Here is a 19,237-nt window from a genome sequence, read left to right as displayed (position 1 = left end):
TGCGCAACTGCCAGTGCATATGTATGCATTTTTTTCTCTCACAGTAGCAAACTATTTTAGATCATACTATGATATTAAAATATATTCAGTAGTTCACTGGTTTGTGTGAAAGGACAGTAGTTATTGCATGACAATAAATGGAAAGGAAATTAAGAGTAATTAATGAGACTTTCACACAGCCTCATCTATCTTCCTTTGTTGTACAGTCAGTCTCGAAAGCAAAACAGAAGGGGTTTTAAATCAACAGTGAAAATTAAGTTTTGCTGTAGTGACCTCAATGAATTAAGCTATTCATGCACAGATAAATGGATATAAAGTTGTGTGCACAAGCATATGTATGCATGCAATATATAGACACTTTTGAAAGTCCTTTGCTTTAAATAATAGACAAATAAAATATATATATATATATATTTATTTCCAAACAACTGGAGTTCGTAAAATGCTTGCCAGAGCTGTTGGCTGTTTCAATAATGAGTGCGTTTATGAGTAATGAACTTGAGGTTGGGTTCATTTTTCTCTCGTAGCACACAATATGAAGGAAAATAAACAGTCAGATTCTTACATTCACCTTAATTTTTACAATCCCCCGTGCTCTGTTGCTTTCATTCATAAAAGTTGGTGGAATATGTGAAACGAGGAAGTGGTTCAGTCGAGACCTACCAGCTTTTAAATAATTCAAAAGCTGTGTGTGTTTGACCCGTGTCATTTTTTTTTTTTGCCCTTTCAGATGTACCATCAAATCCATACTCTGTGCGTCTCTCAGCGGTTTCCCAGCGCTTGGCGACCGTCACCTTCATGAAGCCCGACTCGCATGGTGGCGTGCCCATTAGCTACTACCTGGTCCAGTACAAGGAGATCGGCTCTCAGGACTGGAGGGACGTCAAGTCACACAGTGTCCAGAGTGAGTGCTGTTTATATTCATTTAATAACCTTAACGGTAGAAGCAAGGTTTTTTCAAACCTATTCTGTTATACTGTAATACACGCTCATGCGTGTGTTATGACCCAGCTTGTTAAGGCAGGGCAGCAACAAGTGATTGGGATTGAAATGAGGTGGAATCAGACAACTGAAATATTCCGGTTAAAGTCAAGGGTTTAATTACTGTGCTCGCACAAGAAAATACAACAAGAAGAGGCTATAGAGGCGCTGACAAGTACACAAAACGAAACAAAAGTGGATCTTGTCCAAAGACAGTTACTTGGCTCAAAGGGAGGTCAGCACCTATAAGCTTACAAAAGTACAAGGTAAACAAACGAGCAGTTATTCTGCAACTTAAAATGCTCAAACAAAAGAGTGCCCAACGCTTGGTGCACTATATCACAATATGTGATTTACAATAATTCATACTAGTGACTGAAGCCACTCAGACAGGCAACAGACAGACAATATCAAGAAAAACAAGTACCAAATACTCTCTAAACTAACAGTGTATGCAACCAATAGCAAGGCAAACTAATTACTGGCTCACAGTCACCCAGAACTGTGGACACACAAGGTATTTATAGTCCAGCGACATTGATTGCAGAGTCCTGATTGGTAGGTTCGGACAGATCACAGCCACACCAATTACAGACGCCAGCGAACAGCAACCAGGAAGTAGGCGGTCTCAGCTCCAGAGGAACCAATCCTTGACAGGGAATCACACAGCTGGGTTTGCATGACAGTCAGAATCACTCATAGGAACACAACAATTAATATACTCTAAGGCAGCCAGCAGTGAGTGTAACACGTGGAAAAAATACAAGGAACATTAGTTTGCTGTTGATGTGGGCCCCATTGTGCACAACATGTTCTTATTGTGAAGCCCACTTGAACACAAAAGTAATTTTCTAAGTGCCCCTTAAACATAAGTCAGAGATTATCAAGTTTTAGACCATTTATTGCAGACCATAGAAGCTTTACATTGCTGCTGGCTATTTTGCCATAAGTACTCAGTGTTTCAGATCTGTGAATGTATTTTTCCAACTTTCCAGACACCCACTGATTTCCATTCAGTTTTTTTGGCATAAGAATCAAATAACAGACTCTTGGCACTTGCTTCAGCTGTGACACTTGCTTGAGATGTGCATTTAGGGAAAAAGTAAAGACTTTCCCAAATCATCCTCCATGTTAATTTACATCATCATATAACAATAATTGAAGTTTGTAAATGTACTCAAAATTATCCCCAAACCTCTCTGTGAATACTTTTCACTGGAACTACTTTCTACTGAAGAGGTAGTCCCTCTGAAATTATTATTTAAAAACTTGTTTACTATAATGGATTACACAACTCGTGTAAGTCTGATAATTGATTTTTTTAGACCATGTGGAATTGAATGTAAAACAATAACAGCCTGAAAATGTAGGAAACATTCTTCAACATATATGTAACTCCACCTCAATGTTCAAAAAATGGTCAGCAGTAAAATAAAATAGTTATTTGTCGTTAAGCGGCTGAAACTTAAAAAAAACCCTGATATATTTCTGATATAAGAGTAATGGTATATTGTTTTGAATGACACTAGTTAAAGAAAAACATGTAAATTAAAAATCCTGCTTTGAAATACAAAAAAAGAATATTTATAATTTTGTCACAAGGTTCGAAACTTTCAGCTACTTTTACTACTAGACCATCGGGCTCGTGCCTCATTGTGTCAGGTTAACATCCCATCAGGTGTTTACCAGTGTTTCTATTTGCTAACACCACCACCTATCAAACGGTACCAATCAAGCATGAGCAGAAGCAGTATCACATAATCTGTCATGTGACCCTCCAACTCCTCGGCCATGAGACGCTTTTGACTCGTGACGAACCTCGAACACCTCGTGGGGAGAGTGCCAGAACCACATCTGAGCTGAAAGAACACGCTCCTCCTCTTCTTATGCTTTACGAGTCCAAATTGATTTCTGAGCTGGTTGGTGGAAAGTACACCATGAGGTGAAGGATGGACGAATGGATGGAAAATGGAAGCCAGAGGACTAATGGCCGAGTGATAAGCAGGTCCTCATTTCAGAGTCAATTACAATATGGAGATGCAGTGAGGTGAATACTAACCAGCAGGTATCACACAAAGAATTTACTGCACATGTAGAGGAAAAGAGAGACACATTAAGACAAAAAGGGAGGTAACATCAGGAACAGAACTGGAGAAGTAATGCCTGATTAAGTTGGCTCTTTATTCAAGATTAGGACTAAAATATTAAAACTGTGAGTGAGTAAGTGGAATCATATAATCACAGAAGCCACTTCAGCTATCCTCAGTAGAGAAGCCTTACACAATAAACTCTTCAATATAATGAGATGCCTGGACTCGTTTCATTTGAATGCTTTTGCCCAAATTGAAATGTCTGCTTATAGCCTGGAAAGTAACCTAGCACTGCTGCAAATTGCAGAATTTGTTTTCAGTTCCAGGACTAAAGAACTGCAAAAGCACCTATTACCATTCAAGTATTTAATTTGTGCAGACTGACAAAAACAACAACTTTCACTCAAGCTCATTAGACTGCCGACTCTGTGCTGCTGCTCTGAATAGCGAAGGTTACGTGAATAGACTCTGGTGACTGTAGAGTTTCAATAGGAATCTGTAATGTGGTCTGATAATGAGAATCTGTTTTCTTCAATAATCAATGTAGTTTGCTATATGAATGCAGCAGATTACACTGCTTTCACTGTCACCATAGTTCTAATATTCTTTATGATAATGTACTGTGATCTCATGTGATTCAGAATCCCATGTAGTCCTTGAATGCATCGTTTAGTGGAACTTATTGTTTAGTATTGTTTCAGGTGAAGGTCTTTTTCTCTAAATCTCCAGTCATTTCTTATTTGCCACCAAATTACTGTTGGTTCAAAATGTTTACACTGTAAATGCTATCTTGGATTTACATATTAATAATCTCCTCATACTATTTATAATTACTCTGCAGCTGCTTAGGAATACAGCTACAGCTTTTAAACTGAGAGAATAAATGCTCCAAAAATGTAAAAAAAGGTTTGGTTAGATATGATTTAGCATAGCTTTGAAATACAGAACATGGTCAAAAGTGTTTGGACAATTACATTCATATGTGATTGTTTAACCTGTCATACTGAAACCATGACACTTAAGGTGTCAGTATTCTTCAGTCAAAGTTTATCGTTTATTGCATTGTTTATTAAGATTTTTGCAAAACTAATCAACAAACAGATGATATTTGTATAATATAACAATGTTCGAAAGTGCAAACAGTTAAGTAAGTTAGTTTTGAAACATGCTGATCCCCTTAATATGCTACTTTAACAGCCTCCACTCTTCTGCGAAGTGTTTTTTTAACCCAGGTGCAGGGGTTTGCTCCCATTCATCCACAAGAGCTTTTATGAGGTTGGCCACTGATGTTGGGCGATGAGTTCAGGCTCGTAGTCCTTCCAGTTCATCCTAGAGGTGTTGGATGGGGGGTTGAGGTCAGGCCAGTCAAGTTCTTCCACACCAAACTGGGAAAAACATTTCTTTCTAGACCTGTTTTTATGTTGGAATATGTCAAATTGTCCAAATTTAAGGCAAGATCTTCAATTCAGTTATTTGATAATGGAATGAAAGTCATCTCCTCCCTAAACCAGTCTTGAAAACACATGTTCAAATGTGAAAGACTTGTTAATGAAATATGCAGCAGATCTCCGAAAAAAAAAGGTTCATAATGGAGTTGGGACTCTTGCGCCATGCAATGCCACGAGTCATGTCATATTAAAACTCACTGTTAACCTTGATGACGCATGGAGGTGTGCTGGTTCTCACAAACTACAGTGTGTCACCTGCACCTCCTTTCATCTAACCAGCACATTGTGGATGTTTAGTCTTGTTCTTTTCCTGGCTGCAATATTTCAAACTGATCCACTGAAAAGAAAAGTGCTTGCTGTGTGACCCAAACCATGAAAAACTAATTTTTAAGTGATTTGCTCTGCTATCTTAAGTCATGGTCAGCACATATTTTTATGAAGTCTGGTCCTCTCTCTCTCTCTCCCCCTCTCCAGCAACAGTGGTGCTGACAGGACTGGAGCCCAACACAACGTACGAGGTTCGAGTGGCGGCTGTCAACGGAAAGGGTCAGGGAGAGTTCAGCCACACGGAGACTTTCCAGACTTTACCCATCCGTAAGTCAGTTCCCCTTATTCCTCCGGTGCACCTTTGTTCTAACCCCCAATCCAGCTTGTTTCACGAGACATTTTTCAAAATAAGAGCATCTCAGTTCGTTAGGATCCAACCCAAAAGGGATCTTCAGATGTATTCTAACTGCCACTAACATATTTATCAGGTCATAATATCTTTTGTTCATTATTACAATGGCTTTATAGCAACAACACTGGTTTAATTGTCAATTATTGGTACCTCACATTGCATGTCACCTATATAGATGTGCAAGATGTGATCAAGTGCAAACCCCAGAGCACATTGCGGAACATGTTGCGGAAAGTGGGACCCAGATTATATATACACTGCTCAAAAAAATAAAGGGAACACTTAAACAGCACAATGTAACTCCTAGTCAATCACACTCCTGTGAAATCAAACTGTCCACTTAGGAAGCAACACTGATTGACAATCAATTTCACATGCTGTTGTGCAAATGGAATAGACAACAGGTGGAAATTGTAGGCAATTAGCAAGACACCCCCAATAAAGGAGTGGTTCTACAGGTGGTGACCACAGACCACTTCTCAGTTCCTATGCTTCCTGGCTGATGTTTTGGTCACTTTTGAATGCTGGCGGTGCTTTCACTCTAGTGGTAGCATGAGACGGAGTCTATAACCCAAACAAGTGGCTCATGTAGTGAAGCTCATGCAGGAGGGCACATCAATGCGAGCTGTGGCAAGAAGGTTTGCTGTGTCTGTCAGCGTAGTGTCCAGAGCATGGCGGCGCTACCAGGAGACAGGCCAGTACATCAGGAGACGTGGAGGAGGCCATAGGAGGGCAACAACCCAGCAGCAGGACCGCTACCTCCGCCTTTGTGCAAGGAGGAGCGGGAGGAGCACTGCCAGAGCCCGCAAAATGACATCCAGCAGGCCACAAATGTGCATGTGTCTGTTCAAACGGTCAGAAACAGACTCCATGAGGGTGGTATGAGGGCCCGACATCCACAGGTGGGGGTTGTGCTTACAGCCCAACACCGTGCAGGACGTTTGAAAGCAGAAAGCAGAACGATGAAAGCAGGTTCACACTGAGCACATGTGACAGATGTGACAGAGTCTGGAGACACCGTGGAGAAGGTTCTGCTGTCTGCAACATCCTCAATTTGCTGGTTTGGCAGTGGGTCAGTAATGGTGTGGGGTGGCATTTCTTTGGGGGGCCGCACAGCCCTCCATGTGCTCGCCAGAGGTAGCCTGACTGCCATTAGGTACCGAGATGAGATCCATTCCTCCTAATGCAAAGCAATGCTAGACCTCATGTGCCTGGAGTGTGTCAGCAGTTCCTGCAAGAGGAAGGCATTGATGCTATGGACTGGCCCGCCCGTTCCCCAGACCTGAATCCAATTGTGTACATCTGGGACATCATGTCTCGCTCCATCCACCAACGCCACGTTGCACCACAAACTGTCCAGGAGTTGGCGGATGCTTTAGTCCAGGTCTGGGAGGAGATCCCTCAGGAGACCATCTGCCACCTCATCAGGAACATGCCCAGGCATTGTAGGGAGGTCATACAGGCACATGGAGGCCAAACACACTGCTGAGCCTCATTTTCACTTGTTTTAAGGACATTACATCAAAGTTGGATCGGCCTGTAGTGTGGTTTTCCACTTTGATTTTGAGTGTGACTCCAAATCCAGACCTCCATGGGTTCATAGATTTGATTTCCATTGATAATTTTTGTGTGATTTTGTTGTCAGCACATTCAACTATGTAAAGAAAGGAGTATTTAATGAGATTATTTCATTCATTCAGTTCTAGGATGGATTATTTTAGTGTTCCGTTTATTTTTTTGAGCAGTGTATATAGATATATTTGTGTGTCATAAAATAAAGACATGTGATATGCCGCGAAATCTATTCAAAGCATCAGCACCTTAGTGAAATGAGATCTATTTGCCATCTTATGAAGCTCCGGCATGCTAATATCTGAGATGGTTCCAACTTCCTCGTATTTCAGTGATATGAATACAGATTATTGGAGTTTGGAATAGATCCTGTCAAATTTGTGTCTTGAAGTAAAACTGCTGTATTAAAAATGATATATACTGCAGGGGTTTTATGATATGCATTTTATTTATTCTGGCAATCTGGCACAGCAGGATTGCAGTAAATTTAGGCAAAGCCATAGAAAAAGGTATTATACAGCAGTGCTGCTACTGAGAATGAATGTTAGAAAGAAGACCTAATTAGTAAAATGCAGTGAATAATAAGAACCTCCAGTCAACATTAGTTATAGCCAGGCAATGGGAGTCGCATTGTAATATGAATTTAATTCAGCTTAAAACGTCTCTCTCCTTGTACTGCATCCTTATCTCATATCTCACATTGCCACCTGCTCCCCTCCTTGGGAATGCGCACGCAGCCACACACATACATCCTCCTTGAGAGAGAGAAAAAAAAACATACACACACAAAGACGTATTGTTTCGCATCTCTGCTGAGGCTCCCTCCTCATGTCTCCCCCAGGAGAGCCGAGTCCGCCAGCGGTCCACGGGCAGAGAGGAATGGGCAAAGCCTACAGGCTGGGGCTGGTCAAGCAGGACGATGGAGGGATGCCCATCGTGGAGTATATAGTCAAGTACAAGACTGTGAGTAATTTAAAGTATTTTACAGTGAATCCTGGCTTCTGCAATCAGGGCAATTCTCAAAAACCACCTTAATCAAGTATTGATTAAGTCGAGTTCAAGTCAAGGCAGGTTAAAGTCAGAAAGTGAAAAGATAAGTAAAGAAAACATTTCCTTTCAAGAAGCAAAATAATGAGTAGGATTTTGAAAAGAGATCTTCTAAACCTTTAATATCCAAATGAATGGGGGAATTAGAGGGAATCACATTTTAGTTTCAGAACCAATACATAATATTTAGATTGAAGAAACTCAAGCAAATGTCAATTTATGACCCATTTTTTAAAGGATTACACTGACAGTATTATTACGCTAACAAATGCCATGAAAAGACCAAATCCAACTATGAACTGATCCAACTAACAAGCATTGCTTGTGTAGTCAAAGCCTGATGAAGCTTATTCCTCCATTGTTCTCCCAAAGCTATTAAAAACACATCGATGAGCCACACTGTTACACTGTGTTACATGTTCCTTATTTGAACATGGGAACTGTAGTATATTTCAATCCAATATACACTGTCCTGCTGTTACAGTGGTCGCCTTATGAAGACAAGTGTTTCTCACACATACACTTCACTCTGTAAAAAATCTTTAATTTTATAAGCAAGGATCAGGTCAAGCCACAGTTAAAACACAATGCTCTACATGGTGATGTCTGTCAGCCATCGGTGATGGGCGATGGGCGATGGCTTCATCTATCGACCCAACCCTACTTACTAGCACATCAAATTTGTATTAATCCGCAGCTGAAAATACTCACCACCAAACACACAATTTAGCCTCATTTGAGCAATGTTTGCCTACCTACAGTGCCCAGCTGTTTTAGGTAATTATTTTGTCTTTTTTAAAGATTAAACTATCCGTGTGTGACCCATTTTCAAAGAGAAACAAGGAACCAATGGACTCTGGGCTTAGCGCCACAGACTGAGTAAGAGGAGTCTGTAAGTATTGAGCATTAACACCTTGTTGGTTTTGGGCTTTTCACGAGATATGTTGAAAATAAGAAAGCCTAAAACAGGATTAATTAAAAAAAAATATATCCATTAAAAGCTAAATAATGATTAAAAACTTTCTAAAGGAGGAAGTTCTATTAGTTATATAGATTGATTGAGTTCGTTGACGTTTCAGAACCAATACATAATCAGATTAAATGATTTATATTTTAAAACAAACATCAATATTTATTTTCTGACCAAACAGGAAGTACTTAAAGCACCATATCAGAGATTTAGCATGTTAACCCACAGGAACATATTTGGATTAGGCAGCAAGTATTCAACATAGTGATGAGTGTCTGCACTGCCTGAATTCTACCAGAAGTAGAACAAGAAGAACGTAGTGACGAAACGCGCTCTGTAGCACTGTTTGTCCGTTTTCAGCTACTGTAGAAACATGACGATGCAACGTGGCGACGTCCATGGAAGGGGTTGCCCGCGGTTATGTAGATATAAATGGCTCATTCTAAGGTATTTAAAAGAAAATGGTTTATTATGTAAGGTATTTACACACCACTGAAAACATAGTTATGGATCTTATATTGCATTTCTATCGATAGATCCTCAGAAATATTACACACTGAACCTTTAATTCTGTGGTGTGTAATTTTAGTCTTACATAAAAGACACCCCAACAGCTCAAAATGATAGATTTTTCTTTGTGTTTGACACAATAGCGACAGAGGATGTGACACTGGGAATGCATTTTCCTCCCAATGGAGTGCGCGTGACTCACTAGCTTAATAGGTTCCTGCCGATTGACTAGAGTGGGTGCGTTGGTGGCAAACTGAATAATGTTCTGCTTGAGAATCTCTATTTTTCCATCCTTGTGTCAGTTACAATTCATGTTTTAAATGAGAGTACACACAAGCTCTCAGAATTCACTCATCCATTTAAGTAGTTGATTTTGTGTGTGTGTGTGTGTGTGTGTGTGTGTGTGTGTAAAATAACAAAAAGCAGCTTAAACTCACAAGATAAGGCTGGTGACTGAGATGAGGCCAGGAAGCAGAATAGATGGCACGCGTACAAAAACTCTCCACAGGACTAAGTGGATTTGAGCTGGTCCAAATCTCTTATCTCTCCAATGCTAATGTGTCCAAGCAGGCGTTTCTCTGTCTCATTGAGACAGTGACAGCGATTTAAAATAATACTGCTGCAGATGAAAACATGGTGTGGCAAAGAGGGTCAGGAAGTCTCCGAAAGGCTTTTGGAGGCCGAGCAGGAAGCCAATGCTTCACACCCCAGTAATCTTGCGGCCTTGTCTGGCATCAGGAACACTGCTTCCTCATAGAGGCAGTGAATCTAAAAACAGACCAGACCCACACACAGACCCATCATAGTCACTAGACAATCCAGACAAATGCTACATTCATCTGCACCCTGGTGTTGACTTTACAAAGCTCATTTGCACTCTGTCCTCTAACACTGGGAGGAAAAGGTGCCAAGGAGGCAAGAATGGTAAGCACACAGTACACTTGGCATGCTCTCAATGTACAGCTTGCAGCCTGACTCTTCAGTTTCCAATCCTTTGTTTGCAATTGGTCTCAAGACGAGGGAGGAAGGAAGGCAAGGAAGAATGATGTAAGGAATGGGGGAAAGACTGGAGCCACAAAGGACCAGGAAGGTATCCGTGAACTTGTGTGAACTTGATGAAAAACAAAGGATTAACTTTTTCTTTTTACTTATGCATCTGCGTGGGTGTTTCACAACTGCGACTCAATCTCTGATTGCAGTAACCCTGCGAATCCCCAGATTAAAAACACAAAGGGTAAGCTGCTGTTTATCACGTCAAACAAACACTTCCTCAGCTCGCCTTTGATGCTTGCAGACAAAAACGAAAATGTAGAGCATTGATTAAAGTTGTAATTCACTGAAGAGTGGGAGGCCTTTACATTTCTCTCCTTTGCCCCCCTCCCCCTTTTCTCTCCTGTCAGGATAAAGAAGAACAGTGGATGACCAAGCTAGTTCCCGGAGCGAATGATTTTGCGATGCTTCAGCCGCTGCAGTGGAACACAAGATATGAAGTGGAAATCACGGCGCGCAATGTGAAAGGCCTTTCGGAGCCCACCTTCTATCAGTTCTTCATGCCACAGAAACCTGACATTACAGGTAAAAGCGTGATAAAAGAAAACTTTGTGTTGTAATTTGCCTTTTTAATATATCCACTTTTCCGTCACTTGCCTACTTCTAGCTGGTATTGAATTCCTTTTGAAAGCCCCCAGAGAACATTTCTGAACTTTTTGTGTTAAGCGTTGTGTTATTCGCACCACTGGAAAGAGCAATAGCATTTGCGATAACAAAAGCAAGGTAGCAAGATGTACCAGTCGAGATAAAGCAAGCTTTGGAGCACAGCAGGCCTCACAGCTGCATTCCTTACTGGACAAATGAGGCTGCTGTCAGTGGAGAAATTGGTGCCTGTACTTTTCCTGCAATGGATTTCTCCCTTTATGATTGTTGAATGGCGTTTAGATCTGGGAGACCAGAGGGCAGCACTAGCTGCTCAAAAGTTTTTTCGGGTGTTGCGTTGAAAAGCTGCTGTAAAACTTCTCTGTAGCTGCACTAAAAAGCCTCTGTGCCGTCAGCTACATTTGGCCAGCAGGAATAAGAACAAGTGAACAAACCCTAATGAGCCCAGGCCTTCAAGGGACGTCACAGACATCTTGTTTTTAAGTATTAGAGAGTACTGCAGCAGTTTAGTGTTGTACTCCGTAATGTTGGGAGACTCATTAAGGTGCTTTCAGACAGGGAGCTTTGCCACTTCCATTGTTTCCAGTGTAACCACGGCAGCGCTTGCATTCAGTTTATGATGGTTCAACGTTCAACTGGCGGCTCGCCGTGTCACCATGGTAACCACAGAAACCACAGCGAGGGAAACAATACAGGAGCTAATTTTACTGTATGTGAGGGCCCCTGAATGATTCACCTCTTCATAAGCAGTGAAAAGGCAGATCAATGACGAGAAACGGTGTGTTGGAGCAGCATCAGCTTCAAAGTCCAGTCTGTGGCAGTAAACAGCATTTGTGATGTGCAGGCTGGTGGGATCGGAGGAAGCCGGAAGCTGCGGCGGCAGAGCTGTGGCCTTTTGCCGTCGATTTAAAACACAGGACACCAATGTTGCCAGGCGGCGCCCTCAGCTGCAACCACTTGTTGTCTGAAAACACCATAAGAGTGAGATTGAATTACACGAATGGTCTAAATTGAAGCAACAGAGGCCGAGCTATTCTAACTTTTAGTCTCTCATGGGGTCAAACTCCCAAAACATGGCATCCTTCATTTCCCATAATGCAACTCAACAGTGTTTTTCATCATCAAGGTTATTTTTTCAAACTCTAGAAAGCTTCAGAGGACATTACACAGTTACATGAGCAGCTTTTGCAGGCTGTAGTAGTACTCCTTGTGACCAGTAAACTCAACTTCATGTGTAAAATCAGCGGAATGCTTCTTTAAAATTGCTTTAGGATGTGTTTGCGCCTGTGGATTCTGGTTGGACCAAAGCAGAAAATTACACCTTGTTGGAACTTGTTGTAGTTTAAGGTTGACATCAACCGAATGTTTGAAAATGTTATTCGTTATCACTGGGCAAGAAATTGCAAGAGAAGATCAAACCAAAATGTATTTCGGTGACTGAGAGCAATTTCCTTACACACATTTGAATCATATAGAGCTCGATTTAATTGATTTACAGAAAATGAATTGCAATTATATGTATTAGATAGAATGTTTGAGTAATTTATCAAGCCGAACTGTCAAACATTCTCTGTTTCAAGCTTTTCAAATGTGATGATTAGCTGCGTTTTTGTGTTTTATGTAATTGTATTCTGAATAACTGTTGGTCAGGCAAAATAGGACACACAAAACCTCACTTTGTTTTTTTACTGTTTTATAGACATTGGGAAAATGATCGTTAGTAGCAGCATATAATCTTATGGTTGATCCATGCTGCATTTGCAGACTCGGCTTGGAAGCGGACGGAAGACTCTCCAATTCGGGAATTCTCAGCGTTGACGTCCACACCAGGGATTTTATTCACACCTGTTCAAACAAACAGCACAAATGGTGAAATCACACCAGGCTCCGCTTCAAAGAAGCCAACCAGACCACGAGTGAAAATACCCTCCGGCTGTGGTTTTCTTCTTTTATGTGGCATTCTCTTATTCTTCTTTTCTTCATCATTATTACTCATCCTGTGGTCCTCCTGTGGTGCTGCTTTGCAATTCGGCACCAGAACGTGGCGCAGACAGAATGCTTCTGCACGGCAAGTCGAGCTCGTTTCTCATCTGAAAGACCAGCTCGCAGACGCCCATATTAGCCAGGACACAAACATGGACATCTATCTCAGCTCTCGCTCTTGATAGTCCTTATGTGGAGGTTATGGTTCTGCCCCGCATAGGGTTCTTGTGCTGCTTGTGGTGCACTTGCTTTGATGAGTCTCGTGCTCCTGGATGTGCTGTGTGCAGGAAGCTTCTCGTTTCCAGGCCCTCCGGGGCATTTGGGCTGACCTGCAAATGCACACGCGTGTGCAGAAACAGAGGCTTTGATGTATGCCGCATGCAACACCGTTACACTTTGAAGCTAGAACACACACGGCACATGCAGACACATGTATTGAAATAAAAATGTTATGTTCACTTCCCCCCTCAGACCTCGCATTCACATGTGAAAAAACAAAACAAAGGAAGGCTGCTTCAGTGTTTTTGTTGCTCTCCTCTCAGAACCTGTTACCACCTCCATTTGTGCCATTTTGGATCGAGCGAATGTTTGCCTCTGTCATTACTGCGCTGGCTAAATGGTCTGTGTGAGTGTGTGCTGCTTCTCAAATAGAAAACAAGACCAGGGAAATGGCAAGCTTAAGGCGGGTCACTTCGATTGGCTGTCCTCTCTTGTTAGCGAACAGCGGTGCATCGTGGGAAAGAGCCCCAGAGAGAGACAGGGGAGAAAGCGTTTTTTTCTCTTAATGTGTTTGTTTGAAGAAGAGTAACACCAGCGAGCTTTTTCAGCTAAGGAGGCAATAAAGGAAGGTACAGTCTACAGAGAGAGTGGAAAATGTGGTAGCAGGATTTTCAGAATCTCTTCGGAACTCACCAGAGAATCACTTTTGCTCAAACTTTGTCCCTCAACTTTTCTCTCTCACATACACTCGGCGCTCTGCAGTCCCTCCTTTTTGAAACCAGTGACCACATTCAGCTGACACCAGTCCCACACCAGTTTAAAGTTTAATAATGGCACTTTGTTTTCTGTGTTTTTCATTAAGTAAAGGCGTCAATCTTAATATTTTTCAGCCAGAAGCGATGATCATTTATTTATATATTGCCGGGGAGTTGTGCAGGTTAAACAGAAGAAGTGACTTCACATTTTCTGCTCCACTGAACCCAATTGGATATTGAAGAAGTCTGGTCAGTGTTCGCTCAATCAACAATATTAGATGTGAAATATCTGCCAAGCCCAATTGTGTGCCGTCTTTCCAACTGACCGCCTTGCTTTTCTTTATTCTGTCATATAAACACACTCACATGCACACTGGATGAAAGAAACAGCCCCATATGTTTTTTTCCCCCCATACAGAAAATCTGTTCCCAATATATAGGTGCTTCCTATCTCCCACCAGCCAATTTCTCTCTTCAATTCTCCCTCTATGTATTATGCATTTGCAGGGTATTGAATTGGCATTTTTTTCACCCTCCTTTCTCCATCTTTTTTTAGTTTGTAACAGGCTGCATAACCTTCTACCCCTCGCACTCACAGAGAATCCTTGAAGAAAAATGCCATTGATTGCAGCACTGCCCTTGGTTTCTTTTCAATTTACTCTTCTTCCATCTAGCCCCTTTTTTTTTTTCTTAAATCAAAGTTTTCTTTTCACCTCCTAAATCCTTTTGACATTCCCCAATTACAACATTGTGTCTGCAGCACCATTTTTTTGCATTGTCAACCTTTTGGCATCACTCTGCCACACTGCTTTTTGTCCTGTGAACATTGGTACCATGACATCATTATGGCCTGACAGGAGCGGACTTTACCGTTAGGAAAGGTAGGCAACTGGCTCCCAATTTTGGTGAGCCTATGTCAATTGTGGCCTCAGTTTCCTGTTCTTAGCTGACAGGAGTTGCACCCGCTGTGGTCTTCTGCTCCTGTAGCCCATCTGCTTCAAGGTTCGACGTGTTGTGCGTTCAGAGATGGTATTCTGCATACCTCGGTTGTAACAAGTGGTTATTTGGTCATCTTGAACCAATTTCCCCATTCTCCTCTGACATCTGACATCAAAAGGGCATTTTCGTCCACACAACTGCTGCTCACTGGATATTTTCTCTTTTTGGATACATTCTCTGTAAACCCTAGAGATGGTTGTGTGTGAAAATCCCAGTAGATCAGCAGTTTATGAAATACTCAGAGCAGCCCGTCTGGCACCAATAACCATGCCACAAGTCATTTTAATCCCCTTTCTTCTGATGCTCGGTTTGAACCTCAGCAAATTGTCTTGACCGCGTCTATATGCCTAAATCCATTGAGTTCCTACCATGTGATTGGCTGATTACCTATTTGTGTTAACTAGCACTTGAACAGGTGTACCTAATAAAGTGGCCGGTGAGTGGATACCCTGTCATAACTTACAGTTAATGTCATTGCAATTTATGTTGAGTAAAACTGAAAGAAAACCTTAAAAGTGGAATTTAGGGTGACGAAAATACAGAAATGTGCTCTGGCGGTCCAATGGGAATGACAGAGCTCAAAACATCTAATGTTGCCACAGGGGGGTTAACACTGGAGTCAAGTGAAAAGCTGGCCTCTACAGACGCCCAAAGATACCTTGCGGGGGTTTGACAAAGTGTCTGTATTGGACGACCTGGGAATAAGAACAGGTTGGCTTTCAGAAAAAACATTTTAGTGTACTGTTTAGCTGTAATTTCAGAAAGTTTGTGACCCTTTTTTTTTCCTGCTTGAAAACGGACCAAGCACACCCCAATTTCCATGTGTCAGTCAACTCTACGTCACTTCTTTCGTTGCTTTGATTAGTTGTAGGTCTATCCAGTTGTAGTAGTTCAAATCAGCTCCAACTTATTGTGCTATTTAATACTTTTGTACTTAAGTAACATTTTGAATACTTACACTAATACTAACCATTTTACTTAAGTAAAAGACAGGAGTTCTTCCTATCTGACAATAAAAACATTCTCAATTAGAGTGAAAGTCCAAATAAGGCAACATGCCTGATTCAGTATGGGACTGGCTGTGTTCGGCTTTATTGTATCTGCTGTAGTTTTCTTGGCTCTCTCCTCTCGTTCCAGTCATGCGCCATAAAAAGCCTTGATTGAAACAGGCGTCATAGATTTTGCTTGAGGAGCGCTGCAATGATATTGTCAAAGCACTTGAAGAAACAATCTGGAAGAGCCTCTCTGAAACTTTTCCTGTACGTGATGCCAGCAGATCAAAATGGGAAATGAGTGCTTTTATAGCAGTCCATTACATTAACCCATCCCCTTATACATTTCCAGAGTGAAAGTCATTCCTTTTAAAGCAGTGTAATGAAAAAGATTCAGGACAATCAACTCTGTTGTTCAAACATTTACTATGTAAAGAGTCTAAAGAGGTTATCTGAGTAAGTAATATACTTTTTAATTTTACTATTACAATACTGATTACATTTCATGGATTTATCAATAGCTACTACTGAATAAATGATCTGTAACCTGGCAGGTGCATTTAGATAAAATAAATAATACTAGCGTAGTATTCAGAAGGCAAATAAATACATGTTACAATAAAGCATCAATTTACTGAGTCCAGTCAACAGTCTTTGAAGTCTTTGCTCTTTAAGAATCAGTTTTCTTTCAGCTGAAGAAGCTTTGCTTTGTGCCGCTGGTGCTCTGAAACTGGCACGCCAGAAACAAAAGGGCATCTGCCGTTCAAGAGATGTAACTGAAAATATTATCAGATTAAAATATAGAGTGGAAATAACATAACAGCTGAACCACATGGGATTTGACTTGAAACATCATTTCATCCAAGTCCTACATTTGTGTGGCTTATGTAAAGTACCCTATAGACAACATAGTAATACTTATCGTACACTTGCCTGAGTGAAGTCTTTAACAATATTATACAAGATCAGTGGCGATGTTTACATGTTTACTCGCTCATTTATTCATTGGACAAAGATAATCCTGTTGAGATGAAAGGATAGTGTTTCTGAGGGAGAATATTTAACATCAGACAGTATCATTATCAAGTATGTAAATATTTTATTATATGGAAGACAAGCTGACTCCCTGCTGAGACGGGAAGAGCAGGAACAATGGCACATTTCTAATGGCACAGTCAGTCTTTATGTTGTTTTACACAATCTTTCATCAGTTGAGGCTTTGTACTTTATATACTAGTGAGTGACTATCCTGGCCATACTGAGCAGCATTAATATAGACAATAACTCATTGTCTGTCACTAACATGAAGGCAGACATGTCTCAAAATACCTCAGTGATAATGCCCAAGGAACTGAGCGTGTTGCTGGCAATTCATCTTTTACCAGAAAATGTATTAGTATGAATACTGCGGTAATTATGTGATTAAATAACTCATTCATTTCATTTACTTGCAATTCATGTATGTTTATTTTTGAGGCTGTACAGAATACACATTTTTAATTCCATTTGCAAAAAGTAGGGAAAATACATCTAGTCTTGGTGTTAAAACAGTTGTTCTTTTACATTTTAATCTTTTTCTAGTTTTGTTTTAATTTAATTTTCTTGATTTATGAGATTAATACTAGTTGTATATCTATTTGCTATGGATCGCTGAACTTTTTGGTCAGTAATATTGTTAAAGTGCCGCTAAAAACAAACCATCTCACAGTTTTAAATAAGGACTCTACCATGGCCTTAATTGTCAGTGGCAGCACTTACCAAACCATATGACCATTTCAAGGTTAATTGCCATTTCTTTGGGCCTCAGTAATTTTTTACCCTGAATTATTTTCGCTCTCTACTGACTCAGCCTAAATGTGATTTCTCTTTACCCACATGTCTGAAGGCATCTCACCTCCAAACGCCTTCTTATGGAGGATACAGTAAGGGGTGTGTGGGGATTGAAATTTAAATAAAAAGATGTAATAAAACAAGCAATATTAAAAAGACATACAATAAGTCCTCGGAGGACAAAAACAAAAAGTATTTGTAAAAGTGAATCCAGATTCAGCGTCCAACCCAGTGACTGCGATGTGTCAATGAATGTGAACTGATGTAGCTGCGCAGAAAGTAGTTTAGAAAAAGACCCATTAGTATGCAGGCTGACTCCACGCTGAGTAGTGACACCTTGTTGAACGTCTACTTTTTGTCAGGGCACAGTTGAGAATCAGCACCGCGCTGTTTCAATATTATCTTCCCGAAAGCACTGCTTGGAGGACAAAGTGAAGTGAGGGGAAACAATGAAAAATACATTTAAATAACACTAAATAAATGAATGAGACGTTTTAAATGCTTCCTGCTGCAGGCTCTTCTCTTCACTGCTCCGCTATGAACACAGAAAGTTTCTGCTGTGGTAAAATATAACAGGTGTTTCCATCTAATATTCCCAATTGTGGGGGCTCTTAGCAGCAGCGCATGCCAAGAATAGACTCAAACAAGCACAGGTTTTGTTTTTAACAAGAATCTATCAATCCATTTGGTCTGTTTTAACAGTTAAATCTAGGGTCATGTTGTAATGTGGTGTGGTAAAAGTTTAGCTGCAATTCATGCCTTATGTCTCTTGCTTTGCTGTTTCAACTCAAATTTCAACTACAAAGATCAAGGTAGAGACTCTTGAATTACCCCTGAAATAAGTTCTAACCCCAGAGAGCAGCAATTACAGAAAAGTGGATGAAATTTCTTGGAAGTCTTTTGAGGTTGATTGTTAGGATGTCATATTCTTCTAGGTTTAGCATAAGTTCCCATGGTTTTTCATTTACTCTAGGGTGGCTCTTGAGTGCATTCGAGTGGCACCAGAGCTCATCTGCTTCCTTTTGGAAGTGGACAATAGGGAAGGACTCATCCTTCCCCTCCAAACTAGGATTTAATGATTATGTTTAATTCTCTGAGGGCAGACAAACTTTCTCTTCAGCAATCCAAAGTGAACACTCAGGATGAATCCTCACTCACATCCGCAAATGATTATGTTTATCCCCCTACAGATTAGCGCCCACTACCTTCCCAATCAATGAGTGCCCGTCAGGTCGCCATTAATCGAGTCACTTCCTCTCAGATCCGATCGAGGGACAGTCGATCACCGCTCAGGCCTAATGAGTTTGCACTGTCAAAGTGAGATGTGTATGAATGGCTTCAGGTGCCACACAAGCAGTTGGATATCTAGTAATTGAATGAAACCGCTAATGGGCCCTATATATCAACAAGTAATCAGAAGAAGTCAGTAAAAGGGTTAACAGAGCAGGGAAATAAGAATTAATGGCCGCTGTGTTTCAAGAGTTTGTGAAAACTCACAAAAAGTCACAC

The 19,237-nt window shown here is 40.8% G+C and overlaps 1 protein-coding gene across 9 annotated transcripts in view; it reads left to right on the top strand.

Annotated features, from left to right (window-relative positions):
- Window positions 1-19,237, top strand: part of LOC123977071 (neural cell adhesion molecule 2-like) — a 122,207-nt gene that overhangs the window by 69,904 nt on the left and 33,066 nt on the right. For 8 of the 9 annotated variants that reach the window (XR_006826530.1, XM_046059616.1, XM_046059578.1 and 5 more), the window contains exons 12-15: window positions 731-904; window positions 4,994-5,113; window positions 7,612-7,733; window positions 10,698-10,872. Coding sequence is in view for 8 of the 9 variants with exons in the window: in XM_046059616.1 (XP_045915572.1) it covers window positions 731-904; window positions 4,994-5,113; window positions 7,612-7,733; window positions 10,698-10,872 (591 nt within the window). In the remaining variant the exon portion in view is untranslated. The remainder of the gene's footprint in view (window positions 1-730; window positions 905-4,993; window positions 5,114-7,611; window positions 7,734-10,697; window positions 10,873-19,237) is intronic. The other variant, XM_046059570.1, reaches the window with a different exon arrangement.

This window comes from Micropterus dolomieu, linkage group LG01, assembly GCF_021292245.1.
Source record: "Micropterus dolomieu isolate WLL.071019.BEF.003 ecotype Adirondacks linkage group LG01, ASM2129224v1, whole genome shotgun sequence".
In the NCBI taxonomy this organism is placed as follows: Eukaryota; Metazoa; Chordata; class Actinopteri; order Centrarchiformes; family Centrarchidae; genus Micropterus; species Micropterus dolomieu.
The sequence above is the reverse complement of the archived record's forward strand: the minus strand, read 5'-3'. Positions and strand labels throughout refer to the sequence as shown.